Raw genomic sequence first — 24,817 nt, forward strand, 5'->3', positions numbered from 1 at the left:
TCAGTCAGTTGTTAAAAAAAAAGCAAGTCACTTTACTAGGTTACAGTGTACTTTCAACATTATTGATAAAACAATGTAAATGGAGCCAATAAAATGTTCATTCATTCATCATTTGATTTGAGCCAATCCCAGCTGGCTTGGGCGTGAGGCGCGGGAAACTCCGGGCATGCCGCCAGTGACCCCAGGAGCCACAGAGACACAGACAAACACGCTCCCACTCATACCTATGGACACTTTGAAGCTGGCCAATTAACCTGAAGTTTTTGGAGGTGGGAGGAAGCCGGAGAAACAGGAGAGAACCCACGCAGACACGGGGAGAACATGCAAACTCCACACAGAGCGGCACTCGAATCAAATAATCAACGTCAACATGCATGGTTGCCTATAGGTGGTGGAGCCTTTGAGAATAAAAACAGTTTTGAATTATAAGCACCGTGACTTTTGACGAATTAATCCAATTACCTGACTATGACGTTGCAACAAAACTACTAAATTTTATTTAATGTGCCTAAAATGAATTGACTTTTCTTGACAACAAAGTCGGTAACCCACAGTAACCTACCTGCATCAGATAGGAACCGGTATGTCTCCATCTATCGGCAGTAGCGAGGAAATCGTTCAGGGAGCCTTATTCTGAATGGAATTTTATAACGAGAGCCGTGGTTGCTTATAATTATAACATGATAAAACTAGATTTATCACAACAAATGCGAAAAAGTAGCCTTGATAAAGATTCTTTTTTTGGGGGGGGGGGGATTAAATTGTAGATGTGAATTGTACGGTTTTTGTTTTTGTAATAAAGTTGGGTGTTTTGAAATGTCCGTCCTGCATAACCATCCGACTAGAAACACGTGTTGTTTGAATGTTCCGGTGTAACGACCATTCGCCCGTCGCAATGGATTAAAGCAAATTTTATTGAAACTAAAAAATATTTTAGCAGTCAGTGTGCTTGTTTGAAGATGGATAATACGCCTTGCCTTCGTGTATCTCAATGTCATACACAGCTGTTAAGGTAATAGGGTATTTACGTAAGTGCAAGTTAGAAAGTACTGTAGTTAGCATTGGAGCTTTGTACTGCAAAATAAGGTTTGATGGACGAGTTTCATGTGTTCCATGAGATGAAGTGCGTTTGAATTCTAATGTGTGATTTAAACAGGAAAACTCTACAATCCAAAGGCCTACTTGACCCAACTTTGTGTTTACTCAAAGACTCAGACGAGACGATCCTCCTACCACTCTTAGCATCTTGTTTGTCAGGACTTGATCTGCAGTCTCTCAAAGCAATTGTAGCTCCGGAGAGCATTTGTGAGATCGTTTGGAATCAGGTAATTAAAGATGGGTTTCACTTGAACACACGATTAGCATAACGAAACACCACACTGCTGCTTGACACGTGTTTGGGATTTTTTTTCCAGTCTCCCCTGCCGTCTAAAAAGTCTAAAAGATGGACGCTTGGTAATAAATTACAACAAAACCTCCAGGAGCTGGTGGAATCTCATGGTGAGGGATGGACAGAGGAGCTGAAGGGAGATCTCCCTCACAGCTTCCACAGGCATGGAGATGTAATCCTGCTGGGTGACAGCTGTTTCTCCATGCCACTATGGGGGAAAATGGGTATGTTAACTTTGTCAGTCTCACACTTTTATCGACTAATGTACTTCTATGTGTAGAAGATAATCATGACACTTAATAATAACTAATTTTTTTTAGATGCCCAACAGTTGTGGAGTGTGGTGGCAAAAGTCTTTGGTGCGAAACGCCTGGCAAAGATGAGTCAAATATCGAGAAATGGATTTAGGTCTCCTGCTGTGACTATGCTGTATGGAGAGAACAGCTGGGTCAGACATGTGGACAATGGGATCGTGTAAGTCTCAGTCAGTCAAGTTAAGTAACGTCTGTTCTCTTGATGTTCTTGTTGAATAGGTATTGAGAATGAACAAATACTGTACTTTGGAGTTTGAGTAAAGCATATTTGATTTTAGGCTAAATTACCAGGGATCAGAGCATTTTGTCAGACTCGTGACTATCCTGCTTTTCACCCATATGTCAGTTGGGTTTGGATCCCGTCCCACCTAAATTCAGTACTTTTTTATTTCAGGTATGAGTTTGATGTTACGAAATGCATGTTCTCAGCTGGAAATATAACAGAAAAGCTACGGGTGGCTGGATTTGACTGCAGAGGGGAGACTGTTGTGGATTTGTATGCAGGTGGGATGACTTTTTTAACATGTGACAGGTTTCGACATTGATAAGTATACAGTAGAATCGTTTTTGTTTTGTTTTTTTACTGGTTCCACCAAAGGAGAACCAGAAAAACAAATCCTATATCATAATATCCACAAAACTCTCCATCATATCAGATTTTCATACTCTCCTCGTGGGTTATTAAGTGTAGTTTATGTAATGAAATGAATGTTTCAGTGTAAATAAAACTATTGTACATCTTGGTTTAGGTATTGGTTACTTCACGCTTCCATACCTGGTACATGCACAAGCTGGTCATGTTCACGCCTGTGAGTGGAACCCTGATGCGACTGAAGCTTTACAGAAAAACCTTGTGGTAAACGGGGTGTCTGACCGCTGCACTGTTCACCAAGGAGACAACCGAAAAGTAATTCCACACTGCTGACATGATATTAGCTCTGTTTTAACTCAATAATTCCACTGAAAGTTAGACCATTCGTGCCATAAATTGTGAACCAAAGCAAATTGTGAGCCAAAGTGTTCCTGTGCTATCTGCTATGAATCAAAAGAAACAGATAAATATGTACTATATATAAGTTAATATTTCACTATTTAAATGTTGGAATTCCGGGAGAAGTACAATTTATTTTGAACATTGATCAGCTGTATCGAGTAATACATCAATGTAAAACAGAAATTCAAATATCTAGGAATAGCTTATATTTATTTTTGAGGTTGAGGTCACACATGTGTTATCATCCTGTGGATATTCTTTGACATTTGTGTGTGACTTTAGACATCAAATATATTTTAAATACATCATAGGGTTCTTATCTCTGTGAAAATAATCTTGATCGCTTTTAGTTTATTAACTTTTAATCTATGGTTATGAACAGATTTTTAGTGCATATGTTGGATTTCAGACATATATGAATATCTTAAGAATAAGAAAATCTTTTGCCATTGCTTTTAACGTGACAGACTGACTGGACAAACTCAACATAAAAAGTCATATCGGCATGTGGTATAGCAATGATACTGGGATGCACCAGAAGAAAAGGTCTTGCCTCATTTGGATAATTTAGTAAATATTCAACTTTTTTCCAGCTTCAGCTGTGTGACATCGCTGACCGAGTGAACTTGGGTCTCATACCGCGCTCTGAGGACGGTTGGCCCGTCGCCTGTCGACTTCTGAGGAAAGCAACTGGTGGTATTTTGCACATTCACCAGAACGTCACTTCTCCACTGCCTGACACAACAGCCGTTCCAGCAAACGTTGATGCCACTGGGAGAGTTTCCAGGAAGACGGCGGACAGAGAGGTGTGGCGACTGTGGGCTGATGACACAGCACGCTGCATCGCCTCTCTTCTAAAGGACACAACTGGTGCAGTGTGGATCACAAGCATCCAGCACATCCAGCATGTGAAGTCATATGCACCCCATGTTCACCATATTGTGCTGGACCTGGACTGCAGACCGTCCTGAGACAAATATCAATAATGAGTGGAAAGGAAATAAATCAGCTGCCTGGTCAAGGACTTTACAATGAAGCCAAACCCTACACACACACACACACACACACACACACACACACACACACACAACTAGTGTCTATCATAATGTCATTAGTCAGCTACTGTATTGTTGTGTATTATTTAATAGTTATTTGTCCAGGGTAGGTTCCGTGGTTGTTGTTTTTTTAAACGCCCTGATTCAGACCTGTGATTATAATCACATTTGAAACTTTCCAGGCTAGACTGCAATCACAGCCTCTCAGCAGCTCACTGTTAATGTCACACTCTGCATTGATTTTCCCTCTAGTGCTCGATCCCTAGAGCAAATGCCTTTGGGTACAATAAAAAACGGAAGACATTAGTGACAACTGCTGGTTCTCTGTCAGACATCAGTGGCCCATGCTGCTATTTACAGGAATAGGCACACTATCAAAACAAAAAATGAGATATTAAACTGCAGGATTCATAGAAATGACATGATTGTTACTTTAAACTCTACAAAATAATGTGTAAATTACTTTTTCTGAGCAACAAAAATGAGAGGAAAAACCTGAATAAATGTGGGTAAACAGAAAGCTGATGCTTCCACTTACGTGTTGACTGAATGGTTTCATGAGTGTGGAAATTACGTTAATCCTGTGATCCGGCCTTCAGCAGCTTTGGATAGTGGACGCAAATAAGGGAATATCTTCTGGATAAATAGTGTTAATCCTTTCAGCAGAGGTGTATGCCGAGCAGCTGTTCATGTCACGGAGACATTAAATGTATTTGTTTTTCCCCTTTGACACCCACCTGTGTCCACTGTGAAGATGGTGAAAGCACAAAATGCATCTTTGTAGCAAAACAGCTATTTTCAATCGACAAGGTTGGATTTTCTCAGTGAGCGATGGCCCATAAGTGTTTCATCCTTGAAACACAAAGTCAACAGAATCACCCTGACATCTTCATCGTTCCCAGTCGAGCTTGACAGTTCAGTCTGTAAAGACACAGAGGGACATGTTTTAACCTTTGGCTACGTTCATATTTAATTAGATAAGACATCTGAAATATTTTTTTAAAGAAAAACTCAAAAGACATTCACCAACAATACTTTCAGTGAACCCTGAACAAATAAACAGTTTCCAGCGATGCTGAAACAATATCCTGTAACAGTCCTCAGAATTATATCAGCAGAGCCATGAGCATAACAGTATAATGTGTCCTCATGATGAGGTTTCTTATATCTGATCTGCCTCATGTCAACGTAAGCAATTCCTTGAAACCTGGAAACCTAGAACTCAATAATTTTTAACATCTTTGGTCAACATGTGCATAGTAGGTATCTGTTGCCTCACAACAAGAAGGCCTGGGTTCTAATCCACTTGATGGGTGCTTCCTGGGGTTTTTTTGTTTGTTTGTTTTTTCGAGTTCATTCTGGTCTCTCAAGCTTCCTCCCAGAGTCTAAAAACATGCTGGTCTGTTAGAAGGATTACACAAAAACTTCTTGGCATAGCTTCATGAAACTTTGTTGTCCGGATGGTCACATTGTAGGAAAGAATCCATTACATTTTGGAGAGGGAACAGGTATTTGGTTTTACTTCCTTCTACATTACCAAATAAGGCTTTTTTTCTCTCTCTCTGCGTTTCCGTCTATTGTGCAAAGACTGCCTGGTGGATTTTGTTGAAACCCTTTTGCATGGTTGGGCATGTAACAAGGAAGCACCCAAAGCATAATGCAGTGGATCCAGTCAAAGGGAGGGAAGTTGTTGACCATTGCAAGATAGCTCTTTGTTTTCCTTTTTTGAACAATTTGGCATGTTTGATAGAGTAACATGAACTTGAGCGCACAGGTAGGGGTGCACCATGGAAATATAAGAAATCACCATTAGTGAGATATTTTTTTTATTCCAAATCCTTTGAGGAGATGTTCATGGCTATGGATGGATGGATGGATGGATTATTAATCCCAAAGGAAACATTATAGTGACATTACAGTCATGTGACAACATTATAGTTATCACAGGCAGCACAGCAGCCAATAAATGTAGTAGGATATACAAAAAGGATATAAAAGACACAAATACGACTGTACATGACTCATTTAATAAGGGTCGAATCAATTATAAATTTTATTTTTAGGCGCAAATACAACCTGATTAATTTTGTATAATAATGCTTTGCACGTCCCCTGATAAAATTAAAATTGCAGCATTTCCTGTTTGATATCGTGATTTCATCTTAACATTAAAAAAAAAAAAAAAAAAAGAAACATTTAGTTCTGCTTGTATCTTTATTCTGCTCTCAGTGCATTGATAATAAACTGTCATGTAACTGTTTGCATGGAAAACGGGAAGCGGGTGGATAATTAAAGCCGTGTCGGTGGGTCAAATTTTCCACATCCAGGCCGCGGCTGGAAAAGAAAAGCACCTGTCATGGAAACTGTGGAGAGGCGCCTCCGTGCGCCGCAAACTTCATCATCTTCCGGTAGTCGGGAGCTGAGCGCAGTTCGGTCAACACGTCTGGAGACGGGAGGCGCGACGATCGGCCCGGGAATGGACGCTACCGACGTGGAAAGTGCGTAAAAGTGCAATTTACGCAACTTAAAACGTCGCTGGCTTCTCTGTTACTTTTCACGTTTCTTTCTCTTTTTTTTTTTTTTTTTTTTTTTTGCGCGTTTTTGTGTTTTTCAGGATTGTCGCTCAGTCGGCCGTGACGTCAAGCGTCGGGAGCGCAGAAGTGGATTTTGAACAACAGGTGAGTGTCGTGGAGTTTCATGAGCTTTATTTTCAGACCTTAAAACAAACTCGTTTTTCTCTAAACGGACGCAAAAACCTCCGTCTGTGTTCTGGACGCTCTGTGCGTTCAGGAAAACGTGGCGCTGACTTCATGTTAACGCAGTGAGACTTACTGTCAATAAGTTTGTAAAAGTCCCGTCCTACTGGATCTGCAGGTGTCAGTTTTTTGGGGGTGTTTTTTATTATTATTTAATTTAAATTATTTTCTGTAAAGTCGGTCAGTGGCTGAAGTAGATTGCTGCACTTTATGGATTTATTTCTTAGACTTATCCATCTTTTTAGAGAAAATTTGAGTTATACTCTCTGTGTGCGTATGTGTGAGTGTGTGTGTGTGTGTGTGATCTTTCAGATAGGTCATTTCCTCAGAGGTTAGATTTCTTCCGTCACTCAACACCAGTTGCTGTTTTTTCACCTTCTGGTATCAAACAAGTAAAAAAGAGGATTTGTTTTATAGAGTTTAACCCACTCCATTTAATTTCCTTTGTGCCAATGAAATTCCAGTCGAGAGTGTCAGATGGGAACATGACAGGTGATAAGCTTGATGCTGGGTTCAAACAAATGATCATGCTGCCATACTCCACCCAGCTCTCTGTATCTTTAGAGGGTGGGAACCCTTGATAACAGCCAAGTTCATGTTTCTGCTTGACCGGTTCAAAACAAACTTTCACCAGGGCAGAGGCTCTCTGTGGGATTTTAAATCCTCTTGCATCCTGGTTAGTCGTTTATCATATCGTGGGAATGTTAATGTCCTGTCAAAAGCTTGTTTTTCCAGGGTTTTAGATTAATTCCTACCCTGTCATGAAAAGAAAACAAAACGAGATGTCTGTGTTGGCCTTTGGGTTGTTGTTGTGTTTAGATTTTCAAAGCCAGGCATTTTGAAGAAAATTAACCATCCTCTTTCCACTGAAAAACACTTGACTGCTTGCAGGCCAGCAGGAGCCACAGAGGTGTTTGTGATCTGCTTAATTATAATATATAAATAGTGTGTTTTATATTTCTTCTTGTTTGTATCTGCGTGGCAACGTGGCAACAAGCTGCTAAGTTCTCCATTTTTCTTACCTTGCTTCACATGTCATTGCAAAAATCCTGTAGAGGGCAAAGTCAAGGCTGCTGCTCAGCTTCAGGCTTTTTTGTTTATGCTCCATCAGTCTTTAGAATACAGGTTTTGTCAGTATTCATTCAAATTTTTGCTGCAGCGTAACGAGTTATTTGTCATGTCAGTGAACTCCTCATCTCGTGATCTCCATGGGACAGCAGCTGAGCTGAGCTGAGGCGGTTCCCCTAATATAGGGTCTAGGGTGGAAGCCACCATGCCCCAAGCCGGGGAAACGATCAACCTCGGCTTCCTGTCCGACAGCGAGCAGGAGCTGATCCTGGAGGTGCTCCGGCGAGATGAGGAGCTGAGGCTGGCTGAAGAGAAGCGAGTTCGGTGAGGAGAGAGCATCTTTCATTTTTCATTTATTGTATTGACAAGGAAAGAAGAGACATAAGGTACTGATAATCATTCATTAATCATTTTGATATTAGTTTAATTTCCCTGTAATTCACTATTACCTCCATTAGAGATGGTTTTCAGGGAAATATTCCTACCAACACTTAGTGGACGGGTCCAGCGTGGGCCGAGGATTAATTCTTGAGCTAACGTTAGTTAGAAGGCATGAGAGACGTGTTATTTTTCAAACAGTAGATGAAGAGATGGGAGCTGTGTTTAAGACGACAGAAGCAGTCAGTCGGAGAATTTAGTTGTTCAAATTGTGTCACAAAGGTTTCTTTCTCAAACACGAACACTTCCTGAAACCCTGCACGTGTACACATTAAAGTAGTAACACTGACACCGTTCAATTTTAATTCTGTTCATGTTAGTGAAAGCACCTCTTTAGAATAAAGTGTTATATAAAGTGGATAAACATGACCTGAAACTATGGATACATCAGTTTCTGTTCCTGAAGGCAGGTTTACATAGCCACGTGACTGTTCATGCTAATTTTGCAGTAATGTGTGAATTATAATTGTTTTTAAATGGGACCAAGAAGGATTCTAACATTACTCTCTGTACAGAGAACTCTCATCAGAAAATACAGAGTAAAATGCTTTAAAAAAAAAAAAAAACGTCCACTCTGCTCTTCATCCGGTTGTGCAATGCGAGCACAGTCACAGAAACCAAAGCTTATCGTTTCTTCTCTGAAACATCAAACATTTGAAATAATCTCTTGACATTTTGATGAAATTCCATGGTGGAAAATGAGTTTACCCCATGCTTTGTAAAGTATTCATTGTAAACAATCTGATAAGGCAGAACGCTTCAAATGGGCTCCATCGCTTGTTCCGGTTTGACTCTGAACATGACCTGTAGAAATGTCCTTACTGTTTGCTCTCACAGCTGTGTTACAGCGGGTCAAGTTCAGTTTCCAACCGATTAGCATCTCAGAAGCGCGAAAAGTCATTAGACTAGCATGATAAAAAAATAAACAGGTGTTGATAACTTGGAGCCTTTCTAGCAGTGTGTTTTATCTCACCGCCTCAGAGGTATCTTTCTAATCCTTCCTTGGACACAAACAAATCTCCCTCTTGTGAAAATAATTTTGCCTAAACCCAGTTATCTAAAATGACTGTAGGCCCATCTCCAAATTTCCTCGTTTGCATTTCCTCCTTGTCATTTATTATGACGGTGCAGCTGAATGTTTTCTTATCCTCTGACCGTGGCCCTTAAATGTTAACGACTTGGCGGCGTAGGGCTGTCAGAGCAAATTGTTGTTTTCAACAGACGGATTTTTACATTTATTGTTCCCTGCTGGAAGAACGCCTCTTTATTTTTTGAATCCCATCTCTGTGTTTGTGCTGCCTCGTTGTTCAAGCTGCACACTGTCTGTTGTGTGGTGCATTCATTTCAACATTTATTTCGACATATGTTTCGACATTTACGACAATATTCATAGCAAGTCTTAACAACCTTACTCACCTGTGTTTTTAAGCTCCAGTTCGATGGTCCATATTGTCCCCTTATAGATTCAATCGCTAGTATATTTTGAATTATTCTTACCTGCAGAAATGTGTCTCATTTTCACACCTGGGATATATTTCTACAAACGTTTCCTAATGTCTGTGTTAACCTCAGAAATAGTGCATTTCAGTAAACTGTGCCCTCTAATTGGAGTCATCTAATTGGACATATCCTAGGACTAGCTCTCTGAATATTTGTTTTTTTCTGACTTGTATTTTTTTCCTGTGTTTACTCAAATTATATTTGTTTTATGTCTGTTATCGTGTAAAAGCTGCCTCGCTTGACCAGGTTTCTCTTAGAACATCTCAGTGAGATTTCATACCTGAATACATTTAGCTTTCAATGGAAAACACTCAGCTGTGAATGAGCAAAAATGTCAACTGAAGTGATGGAGGAAGAAATAATGTTTTAATAGCAGTATCACCCAAGTATCTGATTGGCACCAATATAAGAAACTCAAACAACACCCAGCCCTCGCTGCTCAGCAAATATACATTAGAGGCCGATGCAGATGACAACATCGGTAGACGATATCTCTGGGTCTTGGGCTGGGGAGCGGAGGGTTGCCAGTTCACCTCCTAAGCACTGCCAAGGTGCCCTTGAGCTCCTCATAATTTGTCTGAATTGCTAAACTGATCTATAAATTTGCCATCATGGTGTCCAAGAGCCCAAAATGCCCTCATAAGAATTCCTCTGGACAAAATGAAAATCCATGACTGAAGTTGTTGCCACTATATGGATTGAGGATATTTTGGGAAACATCCATTAGAAACCTTTTGCTTGAACGCATCACTGTGGAAAAATGAAGGGGAAATGAACGCTCACTTGTGATCATTCACTCACATCTGCAGCTCATTAGTCTGTTCATTGATACCCAACTTATGTCGTCTGTAAACACACAGGAGAGTATTTATCACCAATAGATGTCTGAAGTGGCTTCACAAAGGACAAGCCTCTTAGCTGTGTGTTTTACTGTGTCTCAGGAAGCTGAAGACAGATTTCCTGGAAGTGAAGAGGAAGGGAGCTAAACGTGGCAGCGGCAAATACCGTCAGAATGTCTGTGGCAGGTGCCTGGAACCCCTCAGTCGACTGACTTTTGCTTCAAACCAGTGCAAGATGTGCAATCACCACGTGTGCCGTAAATGCCGGACAGCCCTCCCCGAAGGATCCTGGCTGTGCAGCGTCTGTGCCAAAGAGTCGTAAGAGGCTGCTTTCGTTCTACTCCCCCGTGTGTTTTACAAAGTATTTTGTCTGCATCAAAAGTTCCTGTGTCCTTAGGCTTATTACCTCAATGGTATGGATGATATATGTAACGTGGAATTTGTCCCAAAAAAAAAAACATAGGGGGGGTGTTTTGTTTTTTTAAATCATGAAAGAATAAGTCATCAACAGGCTTAATTCTTTTTCAGGCAGGCTCTATGAGCCCGAACAGTTGAACGGTTTCATGTCTTTTAAATACAAACTTAAAAAGACATGAAACAGTTAATTTTCTGTGCCGGTCACGATGTGGAAGATGGCCTAATAAGGCTTCAGGAGCCGGGATAAGGGCTGATCACGCGAACATGTCAAGAGGACTGAGCCTAATGCGAACTGTCTGGAAAGCGTAACGTTAAAGCCCCATAGATTAAGATTTCACAGCATGTCAAGATAACTCGGTTAACTCAGTAAACATCAAACTAAGTGAACAGTTTGATCTGATGTCGGACTTCTTGTGGCCTTTTTCGGGTTTTCCTGTTGGTGCGTCATCTGGAGAGTTTCATCTCTCACTTATCCACATCTCTGCAAACTTCTGAGCAGGGAGCGAACGCATGTCTGACCCATGAACAGTGTGGGCACATGGGCAAAAGTAGAGAGGTAAAAACCAGAAGGGGGGATGACCCCCCCCCCCCAACAAAATGCACCCTGAATATATGCAATAGTTATATGTCAGTACATTGAATGCAGACTGATAGATGTTTCCCTGAAAGCTGTTTAACGCTACATTCAAGGATTCTGTCAGAAATGAGTTCAGAAGCAAATTCTTTTGAATACTTTTACATTTTGCCTCCAGGCATTTTACAAGTATTAATTTTGGATTCTAGGAATGTGAAGAAAATGACTGGCGACTGGTTCTACGATCAAAGAATCAACCGGTTCTCTGCAGCGCCTGTACGTGACCTCATTAGAGTCTCCATGAGAAAGAGGAGTCAGTGTAAGTACAGGAAGAGGAAGTGATTTCCAACAGTTAAACCAGGAATGCAAACATCTTTCAGTCAGGCCTCAAAGAAATCCCACAGACATCATGCCAGTTCAGGGGGTAGACAAAAAGTGACGTTAGGAACTGCTGTAAAACTATAAAAGTCTGGAAATGTGATTTTATCCTTTGTTCTGTCTTTCAGCAAATAGGCGTGAGACAACAGGTGAAATACTGTTGAGAAGTAATGAACTACCGGTAAACACAGATCCTCCCGTTCCTGTACCTCAGGCCAGGAAACCCAAACAGACGTCTAGTAACAAAAAGTGCACCATCATTCTTTCCAGCAATTTTCTCAATTTATGTTAATTACATCTCATCCTACTGTCATACTTTTATTTGACAGTCCTTCAAATGTGAATTCTGGATCACTTGCTTCAAGCGAAACCTTACTCAGTGATACGGAGTCTGTGGAAAACATCAGTCTAAGAAGCAGTAAAACTGATCCAGAGTCGGGCCGCAACACCCCCCAGCATCAGAGGTAAACCTAGTCTTGGACTACAGTATTTTCCGCGTTATAAGGCGCAGCCAAAAGCCTTTAATTTTCTCAAAAAACGATGGTGCGCCTTATCATCCAGTGCGCCTTATATATGAAAAAGGGTTGTAGAATAGGCTATTCATTGAAAGTGCCCCTTATAGTCCAATGTGCCTTATATTGGGGAAACTACTGTAGTCTGTAATTTCTTAGTTATTTTACACTGCAATTAATAATGATTTGTAATATCACACAGCCGAGCAAGAAGGTCCGTTCAATACAGCTCACCGGGATCCAGTGTTTCCAGTAATAGCATTCCATTCAACGCAGATATGGCTTCTATTGACGGTCCCAACACAGACACTAACAGTGTACGACACTTTCAAGTAACAGCCTTGTTTTTGTCTCAAGACATTAAGCCGCATTTCCTTTTGACTGATTCCTGATCTTTGTCACTTTAGGCCCATGAAGTCCGACCGGTCAGCCAGACCTCAGATTTAGATGTCGATAAACTTTTCAAGAAAAGCATCAAACGAGACCCGAGGTCTAACGGTCGGTATCTCCTTACGTGTGCTGTGTTGAATTGGAAACATTGTGTGGCTCACAGTTTTAAATGCTGGTGTGTGTTTTTTTTCTATCAGAGTATGTGTCGACGCAGGAACTGTATAACGGAGATGAGAGTTCGAAGACTTCGATGGGCAGTAGGTGCAAATCTGCACCAGGCCTGGACATCCAGGTAAATAAATTAACTTATTGAAAAAGAATCTGGGGGGAAAAAAATCAATGAAATGCCCTGAAAGGAGAGTCTGACTGCCGTGTTTTGTGAAGCATTGCCTTTTGTTCAGCAACATACTTTTCAACTTTCTTCATGTGATCCAGTTTATAAGCATCCTCAAACAAATTTAATTAATTGCAGATATCTTAAAGCTATCTATGCCTTCTTCCATAATGGATTAAGTCCTGTTTGATTTGTCACTCCCAAATAAACCCAAAGCCCATCTTCTGAGCTAAACCCTGGTTTTTAGACCTTCAGATAACCGAACACTTTCTTATTAAATCCCTTCACTTGGGGTATCCTGTTAATCCACAGAGTATAGGGGTTCAAAGTCTTTCAATGGAATTTTTAAGAGTGCAGTGTGAAGATCCATCCTTGGCAAATGGAACTTACTTTATTTATTTATTTATTTACTTACAAACCACTTGATCCTCACATCGACTGTCAAACAAAAACACAATCAGTCTTCTAAATGTTTCATTTAACGCGACAGGAAGGCAGAGAGGAGGAGGAAGATATCGACAGCTTGGTTAATTTTCATAAAAGGAAAATGGCTTCAAGCTCCTCCAGCCTGCAGAGCTCAAAGGTAAAATATTGACATTTTAAAGCTCATATTACTGTTGGAAGAAGAACAGCTCACAACATCTTTCACAACGAAGGCCATAAATAATCTCAAGTAGCATCTATGACCTCAGGATATCCTTGAGCAACTTTGTGTGAAAATTGATTTGTAAATTGTTGCTATAGTTACCAAGGTCTCACTTAAAGTAATGCCGCAGCTAAATACCCTGCCTGCCATCACTCATCTTTGACATTAGCTTTGTACCTGACTCATTTCCTGTTTACTCTCATGCATTCATTTTTTTATGATTCTTTGCTATATTTTTATGTTTCTCAACATTTTAGATATCATTATATGCCATTAATGAATCCAATGTAGAAACATTTTCTGATTTATTGAGGTTAAGTATTTGTATTTTTGTCCAGAGCACAATGGGCAGCCTGATGAGCGTTTACAGTGAGGCGGGAGACTTTGACACTGTGGACGTGACCGGAGAGGTCGTCTTCTCTATGAGATACGATGATCAGAGCCAGAGCCTCCAGATCTTCATCGAGGAGTGCCACGATCTGGCCTGTGGGGACGCTGCACGTCAAACTTCCAACCCGTAAGTATTGAACACTTAGATAATTTGAATCTCCATTGTGGAAAAAGGAATTGGAAGCATTTTAGTCAAACTTTGGTGTTAATTGTGAAACTAATGTTTGTTTTCCACGCACACGCATAGACACACACACACACACACACATACATACACACACACCCCAGTGATGTAAGCATGGCTCTGATCAGTTTAGATAAGACGTCGCTGTGTTCACACAGTCTCAGTAATCACAACCTAGGGGTGATTACTTGAATTTTACAGGAAAGTGAATGTCAAAATATTTTTTTAGAGCATTTAGAGAGAAAACCGCAGCCAAAGATTGGAAGCCCTGCTTGACAGAAACACTGACATTTTTGTTTTTTGTGTTTCAGTTATGTCAAATGTTATTTACTCCCGGACAAATCTCGTCAGAGCAAAAGGAAGACCAGCGCTAAGAGAAACACGCTCAACCCGGTCTACAAAGAAACGCTTAAGGTGATGTTTTATAGCTGCACCACAACGAGCAACCTTATCTCTTTGACTTGACACTCCCTGATTAGTGACATTGTGCCATGCCTGCTGCAAATAATAACCACACCTACACTGACTTTAAGATTGATATTGACTTTGGAGATTAAAAAAAGCTGTTGTTAAATATTGATTTTGTTCCTGGCCTTCAGTGTATAATCAACTTGAAACGTTGCGATAAAAAAAGCTGCTGCACCTAAAATTAGCCAAAGGAATCAATTAATAACCAATGTACTGTAAAGGCGGATTTGGTTTTTTAAATTTTATTTAAATTAAAACAACAAGAAAAGAAAAGAAAAAACTTTTGGGACCTCCATTAAAATTTGAATCAGTCTTTTTTGTCCTCAATTAATGATTTGCTTGAACCTCCCTCGGCAGTGAGACATTAATGTTATTTAAGACCTCTTCATCACCTCTTCAGTACTGAGGTTTTGTTTTATCCCACTGTCTTCACCAACAGTACTCCATCAACCGCTCCAAGCTGTTCACCCGCTCAGTGCTGATTTCTGTCTGGCATCACGGGCGCCTCAGTCGGAACGCCTTCCTGGGGGAGGTGGAAATCGCTCTCGACTGCAGAGACCTCAGTTCCCCGTTTGTGGACTGTGTGCCTCTCATGGGGAAGGTAGAGATAATCTAGATTCATTCAACTGCGCGACAGTGGAGTTTTCTTATAAATAATCCAAAGTTAATGGAATGAATGGATTCAACTTATACAAGCAGAGCAAGTTTTAATTTTTTTTAAGAAAACATTCAGCTTTGTCAGTGTTTTAGAAGTTTTCTTCTGTTCTGTTTTTGTGTTTGTGTCGTCATGCCGTAAGTCAGTTTAAATGTAACTTGTATTTCATTTCTGTTCTCATTTAGAACAGTTTAAAACATAAAAGTTGTAATTTGTCGACATAGTGAGCTCACAAGAGTTATTGTGATTCAAATTCACCATCAATGTGATCCATGTCACACATGGACATTTCTTGTGCCACGCATAAAATAATGTTCTATAGAGCTTCTTTATTATAGAAGAGACATGCATATCAATATTGACAGCATGTTTTGACTTCCTGCTTTTCCTGAAGTTGGATCTATTTTTCTTGAACAGTCACCGTCTACTGTGTCAGCCTCAGCTTTTGCTCAATACAAAGGAGATTTGGTCATCTCCTTGAAGTATATTACACCTAAAAATCAAACCACTGTGAAACACAAAGGTAAGGCTAAGATGACAATCCTGGTCTGTGTTGTCTTGATTTCATTATTCACTAGAATTTTCTAAGTATGTCCATCTTGTTTTCAGGCAAAAAGGTTGTGACTGAGGAAATGGGAGAAATGCACATCCTAGTTAAAGAAGCGAGTCATTTGATGCCGATGTCAGTGGGAGGAACGTTGGATAGCTTCGTAAAAGGGTTAGCGTGAACCTCACAGATTTCACAGGAGTATTGATCAGTTTCAACTAAATGTTGATGTGGTTCTACAGATACTTGTATCCAGCCAAGGGAAAAACCACAAAGAAGAAGACGCCTGTTGTCAAGAAGAACTTGAATCCCCACTATGACCACATATTTGTGTACAAAGGGCTGTCTCTTGAACAGCTGAAAGACATGTGTCTCGAGCTGACGGTGTGGGACAAAGAGGCCATGTTGAGCAACGAATTCCTGGGCGGAGTCCGCCTCAGTTGTGGAAAAGGCAAGATTACGATATAAACCCCAATCTTTGGAACATTTGACCCTTTGTGACAGACTTTATGCTGGATTGATGGTGAATTAAATAACGTCTAATCAGAAAATGATTGTATAATTATTATTAATGTCAAGGCATAGTCGCCTTTGTGAGAGGGATATTTTTTATTACTTCCAAAGCATCCACAATGCTTTTCTCATCTGGAGTCACTGCCAAAACAGAGTGGAATGAAAACAACTTTTAGAGTAGCAAAATCTACATCAGTGTTTGACTCATTACGTTATCTTCACCCCTGCAGGCACTGTCAAAATAGGAAAAGAGGAAGTGGAGTTGGACTCTGTTGGAGAGGAAGTCAGTCTGTGGCAGAAGATGATGCAGTACCCAGACTCCTGGGCAGAGGGCACTCTTCCACTGCGTTCCACCATGAAGACGGAGAAATAAACAACACATGACAGGAGCCTAAGCAACATAAATAAATAAGGGGGAGCTGCTAGGTCCGAGACATTAATCCGAGACATTAATCTGCACACTGTGGAATAACTTTACATTCTAGCTAAAATCAAACCAACACGCATTTGATAATGAGGCTCACCAGTTTCCTGAACACTAAGGCTGAATCCAAATGTCCTCCCTCTGGACTTGAGGATTTGACTTTTTACATACTTTGACATAGTCATTATCTAAATTTGCACGAGCTTGAGACTGCAAAGCATTAACAAGCTGCTGGTCTAAATACTACGGGAATAAAATGTGCTTTGATTACCTCTATTCCATGCCTTTACATATTTGTCAATTATTTCTGTCATATATGATTAAAGCATTATTTTAATAAAGAAATTGTTTAATTATTCGTTAATTTAAACCAGTTTTTTTTTAGCTTGCTATTGGAAAAACTGGTCTGTATTGTAATGAAATGCATAACATTATGAAGTCTGCGCCACAAGTGGACTCCGGAATGCAGAAGGTCTTCCTGAAGGAGGAAATATATGAAATGTGTTCTGGATGACCTCAAGCAGTCATTCACTTAATGAGAACGTGGCCCGGTCTGCAGGAGCTGCAACATGTCGACAATTGGCTTCAGGTTAAACATCTGCTCACACCTGCGTCCTCGTGTCGAACTAATTTTCGACACACTCTTCCCAACAGCAGACGGGTGTAACGGCTGAAAAGGTGCCAAAGCATCACACAACTCTGGATGCATTGCAAAGAGCAAAACTCAGACTATATTTCTGTAACTAAAAATCATGCACAGAACTTGTCACACTCATGTTTTAATACAGTATGTACAGAATTACACGAATGTGGGTATTAATGAATGAAAATATATATCCTGTTGCATCCAATGAAGTACACAATATTTGTAAAGAAGGCATGTTGATGAAAATGAAGTGAAACTACACATAGATTACTAAATTTCTGATTCGTCAGTGTTTCTTGAATAATCTGTATACTCAATGGATCAAATCTGTTGGAGTGTCTCAGTTCTGTATGAAACTTAAACATTGACTGAATAAAAAAGTTTTCTGTCCACTTAAATGATTCTCAGTAGCCTTTTGTAGAAGAAATGATCTATTAAATATCAATAGAATATATTTCCTCTGCTTGTGTGCGTAAATTTGGTGACGTTTTTTTGCAGGAAACTGTCAGAACTTGAGTGTTGGAATCACTGTTCAACATTTGAACGGCTCCCTTTACGATTATTTTTAATGTCCCTCTTGATTTTGTTTCTGGTTTGTTGTCCTTCCTCATCTTGTATTTTTGAAACTGGTGAGTTTATTGTGACAGACAGAGAGGTATGGGGCAATTGTTGTGGAAATACTATTTCTTAATGTGTGTGTCAAATTATCTCCAAAAATATACTTAGATTTGTGTTTTTAGAGGAATCTGTGCATTATAAGACTCATAAATGTCCTGAAATAATGTAGAAGTAATACTAAGAATGATCTGTTTTACCTGAATGACCTTACTGCACCTGTGCCTCAGCAGAGACCTGGAAATGCATCTGACGGCTTATACAGTATATGTAGAGAACCGGAGTCACAGCCAGGTAGAATATGGAGACTCACAACAAAACTGTTCTAGATATAAATCAGTGTTAAATAAGTTATTCAGAAATAAGGCATCCTTGCATGGTGTTCGCTGCTGCCAGCTAGTGCTGGGTATGCTGTGCAAATTGGTCGACTCTACACACCACAGATATGGAGAGTATTCAGAAACTGCGGTTAAAGTTAAATGTTCAAGCATTTCTTAGTTTATACATTTTTGAGTTTGTAAATAAAGCTGTCAACACCGCTATCTTTTTGAACATTATATTTCTTGACTCATATTCATATTCAATTACTTTTTCCACTATTCTTTCTTTGAAAAAGAATGTGCTGTGTCCCCGATGCATTTGTGTGCTTTATAGTCAAATTTAATTGACAAATTTTGGTGTTTAGTCACTTTTTAAGCACACAGCTTTATTATTATGAACATAAATGTATGTGCAGATCTCTGCCTCAGCAGCCTCATCGCTCCAGACAAGTAAAAAAAAAGACACAAAGTCTGGTCTTGACTTGTCCGTACTTGCTGTCCTTGAATAGGACTGGTTCTTTCAACCAGTTATAACCACATATTTATAGATACGTCTCTACATTTACACATCTCACACTGTATTTCAGAATATTACAATTCTAAATACAAATGTCACGGCATAAATATAGAAGTCCCATTACGCAAACACAGATTCCATATCTGCACAAAATTAGGAGTTGATTTACATATTTATAAATCCTCAACTCTCCACACACATTTGCAAACAGTTTTGCCACAATAAAAGCTCCAAAGCGAAGTTTATTCATTTATTTCACAGAAGTCTCTGTTGACCTCCAGCCTCTCTCTCTCCTCCTCATCCAACAGGAAGCTATCAATGAAGGAGAACAGCTCATCTGACGCCACCGGGTAGATGAAGCGCTCGCGGTCCTGCCCGCGTTCGTCCAACAGCAACATGCTGAAGTAGGATCTGGAGATTCTGAAAGCTTGTCTACATACAGACACAAACCAGCAATCAATAACTTTGATATGTTTGAAATGGATCACAAATGTTTGTTAATAATTGTGAAAATTAGTATCTGCAATGTTAAGGTTTCATAGGACAGATGGGTAGATAGATAGATAGATAGATAGATAGATAGATAGATAGATAGATAGATAGATAGATAGATAGATAGATAGATAGATAGATAGATAGATAGATAGATAGATAGATAGATAGATTTTAGAACATGAAGCCAGATGTTTATTTCATTTTTCTGTCTGTCCTGTAAAGAGTTTACAGACCAATGTTGGCATTGTAACAGTTATGATTTTCTGTTTCTGGGGCTCCTTTTCATTAGGGAACTGCTGACATTTAAATAGAGTGGGGAGAAACAACTCTGTTAATGGATGTTGGAGTTATATAAAACCACTTCATGGTGGAATTTTCCAACAAAATCAACTTTCGTTTCCGCAACGTGAACCATAAACCATAAACCTGCAGGGATTAAAAGTATAAATAGAGTATATACATTACATAAACATTGAATAACAGGGATTAAGTGTCCGAATGTCACCTGAAACCCTCGATGACTTCAGCACTGAGAAGATTTTCTTTAATGCGGCCCGTCTCTCTGGGTGGGGAGCCCAGGAGCTCGATCAAGGTCACGCGTCGCAGGTCCAGTCCGCAGTCTGCTTTCTGGGTGAAAGGAAGAAGAAAGGTTTTGAGGCTCTTCTTTGTGTTGATTACACCAAGTCGGCATCACTTAAATGTTTCCCCACCTGTATCATAATGTTCTGCAGTTGATAGTCTGGGTCGGACATGTTGGGTGCCGAGATGATCAGCAGCCTTCTCTTTTCATAGAACTGATCCAGGAGAGCGGAGAGGGACGTTACGTCTGATTTAATCTCCATCGCTACAAGGACACAGACACAATCCTTCATTTATATCCCCTTAGAGTTTGCGCACTATCTCAAACACGAATGATTGCAGACTCACAAACGCACTCCGCAGGGCCTCCATCCCAGCTGCGGTTGAACTGACACACACGACTAGACACGCCTCTGCGTTCATATCCCCCGTCACAGTGGGATTCACACACCGCGCCGTAGTTATTTCCGTCGGAGGAGCAGGTGACGTAACCGTGCAGCGGTGGAAATAGTTGTGGGCATCGTCTCACTGTGAAGACAACACGGCAGAAATAGGAATTACACTCCAAGTTAACGGATGGTCTCCAACACCGTTTCATTTATTTGTCAGCTTACCTTCAACACGTACTATAAACTTGCAGGCGGCTCTGTTCCTGGCTTGATCGTACACTTTGTATCTGATGATGTTCATTCCCTCATTAAAGTCAGTGTCTGGCTCCTGGTCTACTAATATAACACTGCAGAGAAACGGTTGCAAAATAGATGTGTTATGTTCGTCCTTTAAGGTCGACGGGAAAAAGGAGCAAAGGAAAGGAGAGCCATACTCGAGTGATTTATCAGCGGTGTCTGTCGCAACAGGAGGGTCCCACCTCACCACAGCAGTGAGTTTTCCAGGCTCGGCGACCTTGAGTCTAGACGAAGGGCATTTGATCTTTGGAGGATCGGTGTCTAAATTTAACAGGTGGAAAAATTATAATACTGGATTTGCAGGAAGGAAATTCACTTGAATGGTGACATTGTTTGCGGATAAAAAGGTCCATGAGCAAAATACAAGACATAAAATCAGTAGGTGAAGGGTTTTTTTTCATTATAGATCTTACGAAATAGTGCAAAACAAGACTGCAAGACAGATTTAAGTCAGTGTACGTGTCAGTGTTAAATGTCTTTAGTTGATTCTGAATTTCTAATTAGTCTTAAATGCATCTGCCAAACAAGATCTTGGTATGTACCTACGCAGACGGGCTGCGCTCCGCTCCACGAGCCCCCACGCTGACAGATGCGAGTGTGTTCCCCCTCAAAGCGATAGCCGGGGCTGCATGTGAATTCACATCTGGAGTCCACCATGAAGCCATGAGTGCAGGTGTATCTGCCGTGTGGAATAAGGTCAAGCACACGGCAACGCATCCCTGAAGGAGCATCACCGCACAGACAGGAAGTTTGTTGGGTGTTTGTTGGGAGAACATCAGGATCAATACATGTTTATCAATGAGATCGATCACTTGTCTCAAACCCATTCACTCTTAACATGCCCATCTTTACAATCGGTCACGATTAATGCTTTTTGAAAAGGAAACTGGCCTCATATAACAGCTGGGTGCTATAGAGCTGCTATTTAAGATATTTAGGCTTTTTTTTTTTTCCAGAAAGTCAAACTACATACTGCGGCAGTAGGCGGTCCCAGACCAGCGACGGTTGGGGCGACACAGGATCGAACTCTTTCCCAACAGTCGATATCCTCGATCACATTTCATCTCACAGCGGGTTCCCAGCGTGCTCTGGTGGGCCCCGCCTCTAGGGGAGTGACAGGTCACCTCCCCATTGGTCAGGCCGGGGGTATGACACCAGTTTGGGTCTGTATTTGAAGAGTAACCAAACCAAATCTGTGCCAAGCAATAGAAATACTGTTGTCTATTAAAGCCATTAGTGTATACCATTTTATTTAATATACCCACCAGATTTTTGTTCTAGAGCTGTAAATATGAAACAGTAATGCTAGTAGTGTGTGTGTGTGTGTGTGTGTGTGTGCGTGTGCGTGTGTGTGTGTGTGTTCGTGCACAGACTGGATTGACACACAACAGATTTATGTCTAAATAATAGGACATAAAAACAATGCAAATATCCTTATTCCAGGACATCAGGGGTGTTTAAGGTAAAGACGGCTACAGCATGGATGGTAACAACAATATCTCTTATAGCTCTGTCCTGATGCTTTAACCTGCCATATAGAAAGTGTGTGTTTGCACCTTTGTAATCTAGATGAGAAGCATCATCCTCTTCTACAAAGTCATTGTAGGTGTCATATGTTGTGGTCCCAGAGCCAACTAATAACACACAAACACAAAAACAAAAAAAAACAGTCAGAGATCACACTATGGAAACAACACAAAGACACATGCTAAACAACTTTGCTTTAATATTGTGGGACTTACTATATAAATATATACATATAGAGAAAAAATAAAATAAAAAAATATATATATACACAGAGAGTATATATATGTGTGTGTGTGTGTGTGTGTGTGTGTGTGTGTGTGTGTGTGTGTGTGTGTGTGTGTGTGTGTGTGTGTGTGTGTGTGTGTGTGTGTGTGTGTGTGTGTGTGTGTGTGTGTGTGTGTGTGTGTGTGTACACATATATATCTCTTTGCAGACGAGACAATCGCAATTGTCTCAAATGCTGCCACTTATCCACCTCGCGGGTCATGGGTCAGCTGGAGCCTATCCCACTGGCTACAGGAGAGAGGTGGGGCACACCCCAGATAAGACGCCAGCTCATCACAGGACCTCATGAAGGACCAACTCCAGCCACACAATATGTTTTCCATAACTTCCTTTCCGTTCGTCTTTCACAGAAGCTCAGTAACATTCCAGTAAACAGACACCTGGATTTACAATCATTGATGGAAAACGGGTCAGGGGTTGAAATCCTGGGACGGAAACAGTTTCTCAAAGGCAGTTAATGCACATGTGCAACCAGAGAAATCCTGTTAGTCCTTCGGCTGCAGTGTTTTAGGACCTTTGTTGTGTTGTAAAACTTTTAAATAGATAAAAGCTTCACTGCAAATTCAGACAAAGAGCATGTTACTCACTTGGATGTCATCCAGACTTGTGAAGCCTTCATTCTGATTATCCTTTGTCTATGAATCAGTCTTTCTACACTCACCAAAAAAACCCCAAAACCCTTTCCACAATCATCATCCTTTCTCAGCAGCTGTGGTTCAGGCACAGAATCCCTGAAAATGACTCCATGTTGAGAAGTAAACGCTAAACTTTCCACTGCGTCAATCTCCACCAACTTCTCAGGTTTATGAAGTTCACTTTAACACAGATTCTAGTGATAGTGATGTGCCACATTCTGGCTTTCATACTCTAGGAGCTCCTCCAGATTGTTGGAACAATGTGTGGACGAAACCTTCAGTACGTCGTCAGCATTTTTCCTGTAATGAGCCAGATGTTCAGCTCCATGGTGCTAATATTTCCCAATCCCCCTCACTGAGAAGTAGTCACAGCAGAAACATGCTAACTAAGCAGTCTGGTGGTCTGCACTGCAGGGCTGGAGTAGAGACAGACTGGTGACAGGCAGCATCATGCATACAGCAATTAAAAATCTCGTGCAGCTGAAACAACTCCGGCGATAAAAGGGGACTATTTATTCAAATACTTGACCGTTATAATACTTTTGGTATCTAGTCTACTATTCCAAGGGGCAATGATGCATTTTACTCATCTAAATGACAACTGGAGTTCTGAGTTACTTTTCAGATTAAGATGTAATACAAAACAAACTATACCATATTCAAAAACTTTCAGCTCACTGTCATTACTTCTCAGATTTAGGACAGGATTTTGAATAAATTTTTACACTTTTCACTAAATTTTCACTTGAAAAATGTAAACATTTCCACATCCTGACTAGTGAGACACCACTGATGGTACTGACAGGGACTTCCTCCACACTGCAGGACTGAAGGAAGCCTGTGGCTTGTTTGATTTACCAGTTAAAGGCTTCAGATACCTCTAATGACAAAGGTGAGATAATGACCAGCATCCCATCAGGAAATGCACATCATCATCATCTGAGTGCTTTGGGATGGGACTCTTGGTTCCAGAGGGGGTCTCCTCAGTAATAACCTGAGCTGGATTCTGGCCAGTTACATACTGGGAGACTAGATCCCCGTCCCTCTTCATTCATGCAAGCAGGACTGTCCCTGATTCAGATTCATTCAAATGCCAAATACTCCTCACATCTGCAACTGATTCTCTTGTTATTATTGTTGAGATGAAAGTATTTCCCAGCTGCAGGAAGGCAATTTGGATGTTTGAGTTTCTCGCAGACAGTCACATGAATTTCTTTTTTTAACCTAAGAAATACTTTGGCGTTTCTATTTCACGTTCAGACTTGTGAACTTACCTGTGAAGTATAAAATGAACACGGCAGCAATTCGACTGAGGGGCATATCAGGAATGCAAAAACGACGCTCCAGGAGAAAAGAAGTTGCGCAGATAAGTTCTGGATCCACGGTCAAATGAGAAAGGATAAAGTTGGGCACAACAGGTTTTTATCCACAAAAGTTCACAGCTGGTTTGACAAACGACTTAGAAATTTGACAGAAAACTTCACCAGAATATCCTCGATGCGGACAAATCTCTGTCCTGTCCCACCAGATCACCGCAGCTGAAGTGAAGTCGGGAACTTTTTGTGTCCTCCGAAGCACAAATCCACTTGGTGGCGCAAACTGGACTCCTCACTTTTTACGCGTTCCCTCCCACCGCGTAAAAGAACCACTTCTATTAACTACACCCCTTCGAGCAGCTCATAAAATCCAGACAGTGACAGTTATCATCGAATGCAAATGACAGTAT

The 24,817-nt window shown here is 40.6% G+C and overlaps 3 protein-coding genes and 1 long non-coding RNA gene across 7 annotated transcripts; 2 read left to right on the forward strand and 2 right to left on the reverse strand.

Moving 5' to 3' along the window:
* The first annotated feature begins 32 nt into the window (after positions 1-32).
* On the forward strand, positions 33-4,261 carry trmt12 (tRNA methyltransferase 12 homolog). Its single transcript, XM_068324857.1, has 7 exons — positions 33-1,012; positions 1,157-1,325; positions 1,416-1,614; positions 1,711-1,864; positions 2,099-2,208; positions 2,454-2,611; positions 3,292-4,261. The coding sequence occupies exons 1-7, from the start codon at positions 960-962 to the stop codon at positions 3,667-3,669; spliced, it is 1,221 nt and encodes a 406-aa protein (XP_068180958.1). The 5' UTR covers positions 33-959; the 3' UTR covers positions 3,670-4,261.
* On the reverse strand, positions 3,546-7,687 carry LOC137602285 (uncharacterized). The gene is made up of 3 exons (XR_011037149.1): positions 7,532-7,687; positions 4,292-4,674; positions 3,546-3,665 (listed from the first exon to the last, which is right to left on the reverse strand). It is a non-coding gene; the product is annotated as an uncharacterized lncRNA (long non-coding RNA).
* Positions 6,096-17,035, forward strand: sytl4 (synaptotagmin-like 4). Of its 3 annotated transcripts, none has more exons than XM_068324852.1 (18): positions 6,096-6,251; positions 6,368-6,431; positions 7,694-7,901; positions 10,457-10,672; positions 11,555-11,664; positions 11,852-11,972; positions 12,053-12,187; positions 12,438-12,567; positions 12,643-12,733; positions 12,823-12,917; positions 13,450-13,542; positions 13,944-14,122; positions 14,491-14,593; positions 15,087-15,248; positions 15,720-15,825; positions 15,912-16,020; positions 16,092-16,300; positions 16,593-17,035. In XM_068324852.1, exons 3-18 carry the CDS (start codon positions 7,783-7,785, stop codon positions 16,733-16,735), a joined length of 2,121 nt encoding a protein of 706 aa, XP_068180953.1. In that variant the 5' UTR covers positions 6,096-6,251; positions 6,368-6,431; positions 7,694-7,782; the 3' UTR covers positions 16,736-17,035. The 3 variants fall into 3 exon arrangements, with proteins under 3 accessions (XP_068180953.1, XP_068180954.1, XP_068180955.1); XM_068324853.1 differs by having other exon boundaries at positions 6,097-6,251; positions 12,438-12,552; XM_068324854.1 differs by lacking the exons at positions 6,096-6,251; positions 6,368-6,431; positions 7,694-7,901; positions 10,457-10,672 and adding an exon at positions 10,817-11,327.
* Positions 17,036-19,121: 2,086 nt separating this feature from the next.
* Positions 19,122-24,817, reverse strand: srpx2 (sushi-repeat containing protein X-linked 2). 2 transcript variants are annotated; one of them, XM_068324855.1, is made up of 11 exons: positions 24,576-24,817; positions 24,366-24,464; positions 22,201-22,278; positions 21,618-21,809; positions 21,187-21,363; positions 20,782-20,905; positions 20,573-20,694; positions 20,307-20,486; positions 20,090-20,223; positions 19,885-20,006; positions 19,122-19,316 (listed from the first exon to the last, which is right to left on the reverse strand). In XM_068324855.1, exons 2-11 carry the CDS (start codon positions 24,409-24,411, stop codon positions 19,127-19,129), a joined length of 1,365 nt encoding a protein of 454 aa, XP_068180956.1. In that variant the 5' UTR covers positions 24,412-24,464; positions 24,576-24,817; the 3' UTR covers positions 19,122-19,126. The 2 variants fall into 2 exon arrangements, with proteins under 2 accessions (XP_068180956.1, XP_068180957.1); XM_068324856.1 differs by lacking the exon at positions 24,576-24,817 and having other exon boundaries at positions 21,618-21,837; positions 24,366-24,415.

Source organism: Antennarius striatus, chromosome 10 (assembly GCF_040054535.1).
Source record: "Antennarius striatus isolate MH-2024 chromosome 10, ASM4005453v1, whole genome shotgun sequence".
NCBI classification, from domain to species: domain Eukaryota; kingdom Metazoa; phylum Chordata; class Actinopteri; order Lophiiformes; family Antennariidae; genus Antennarius; species Antennarius striatus.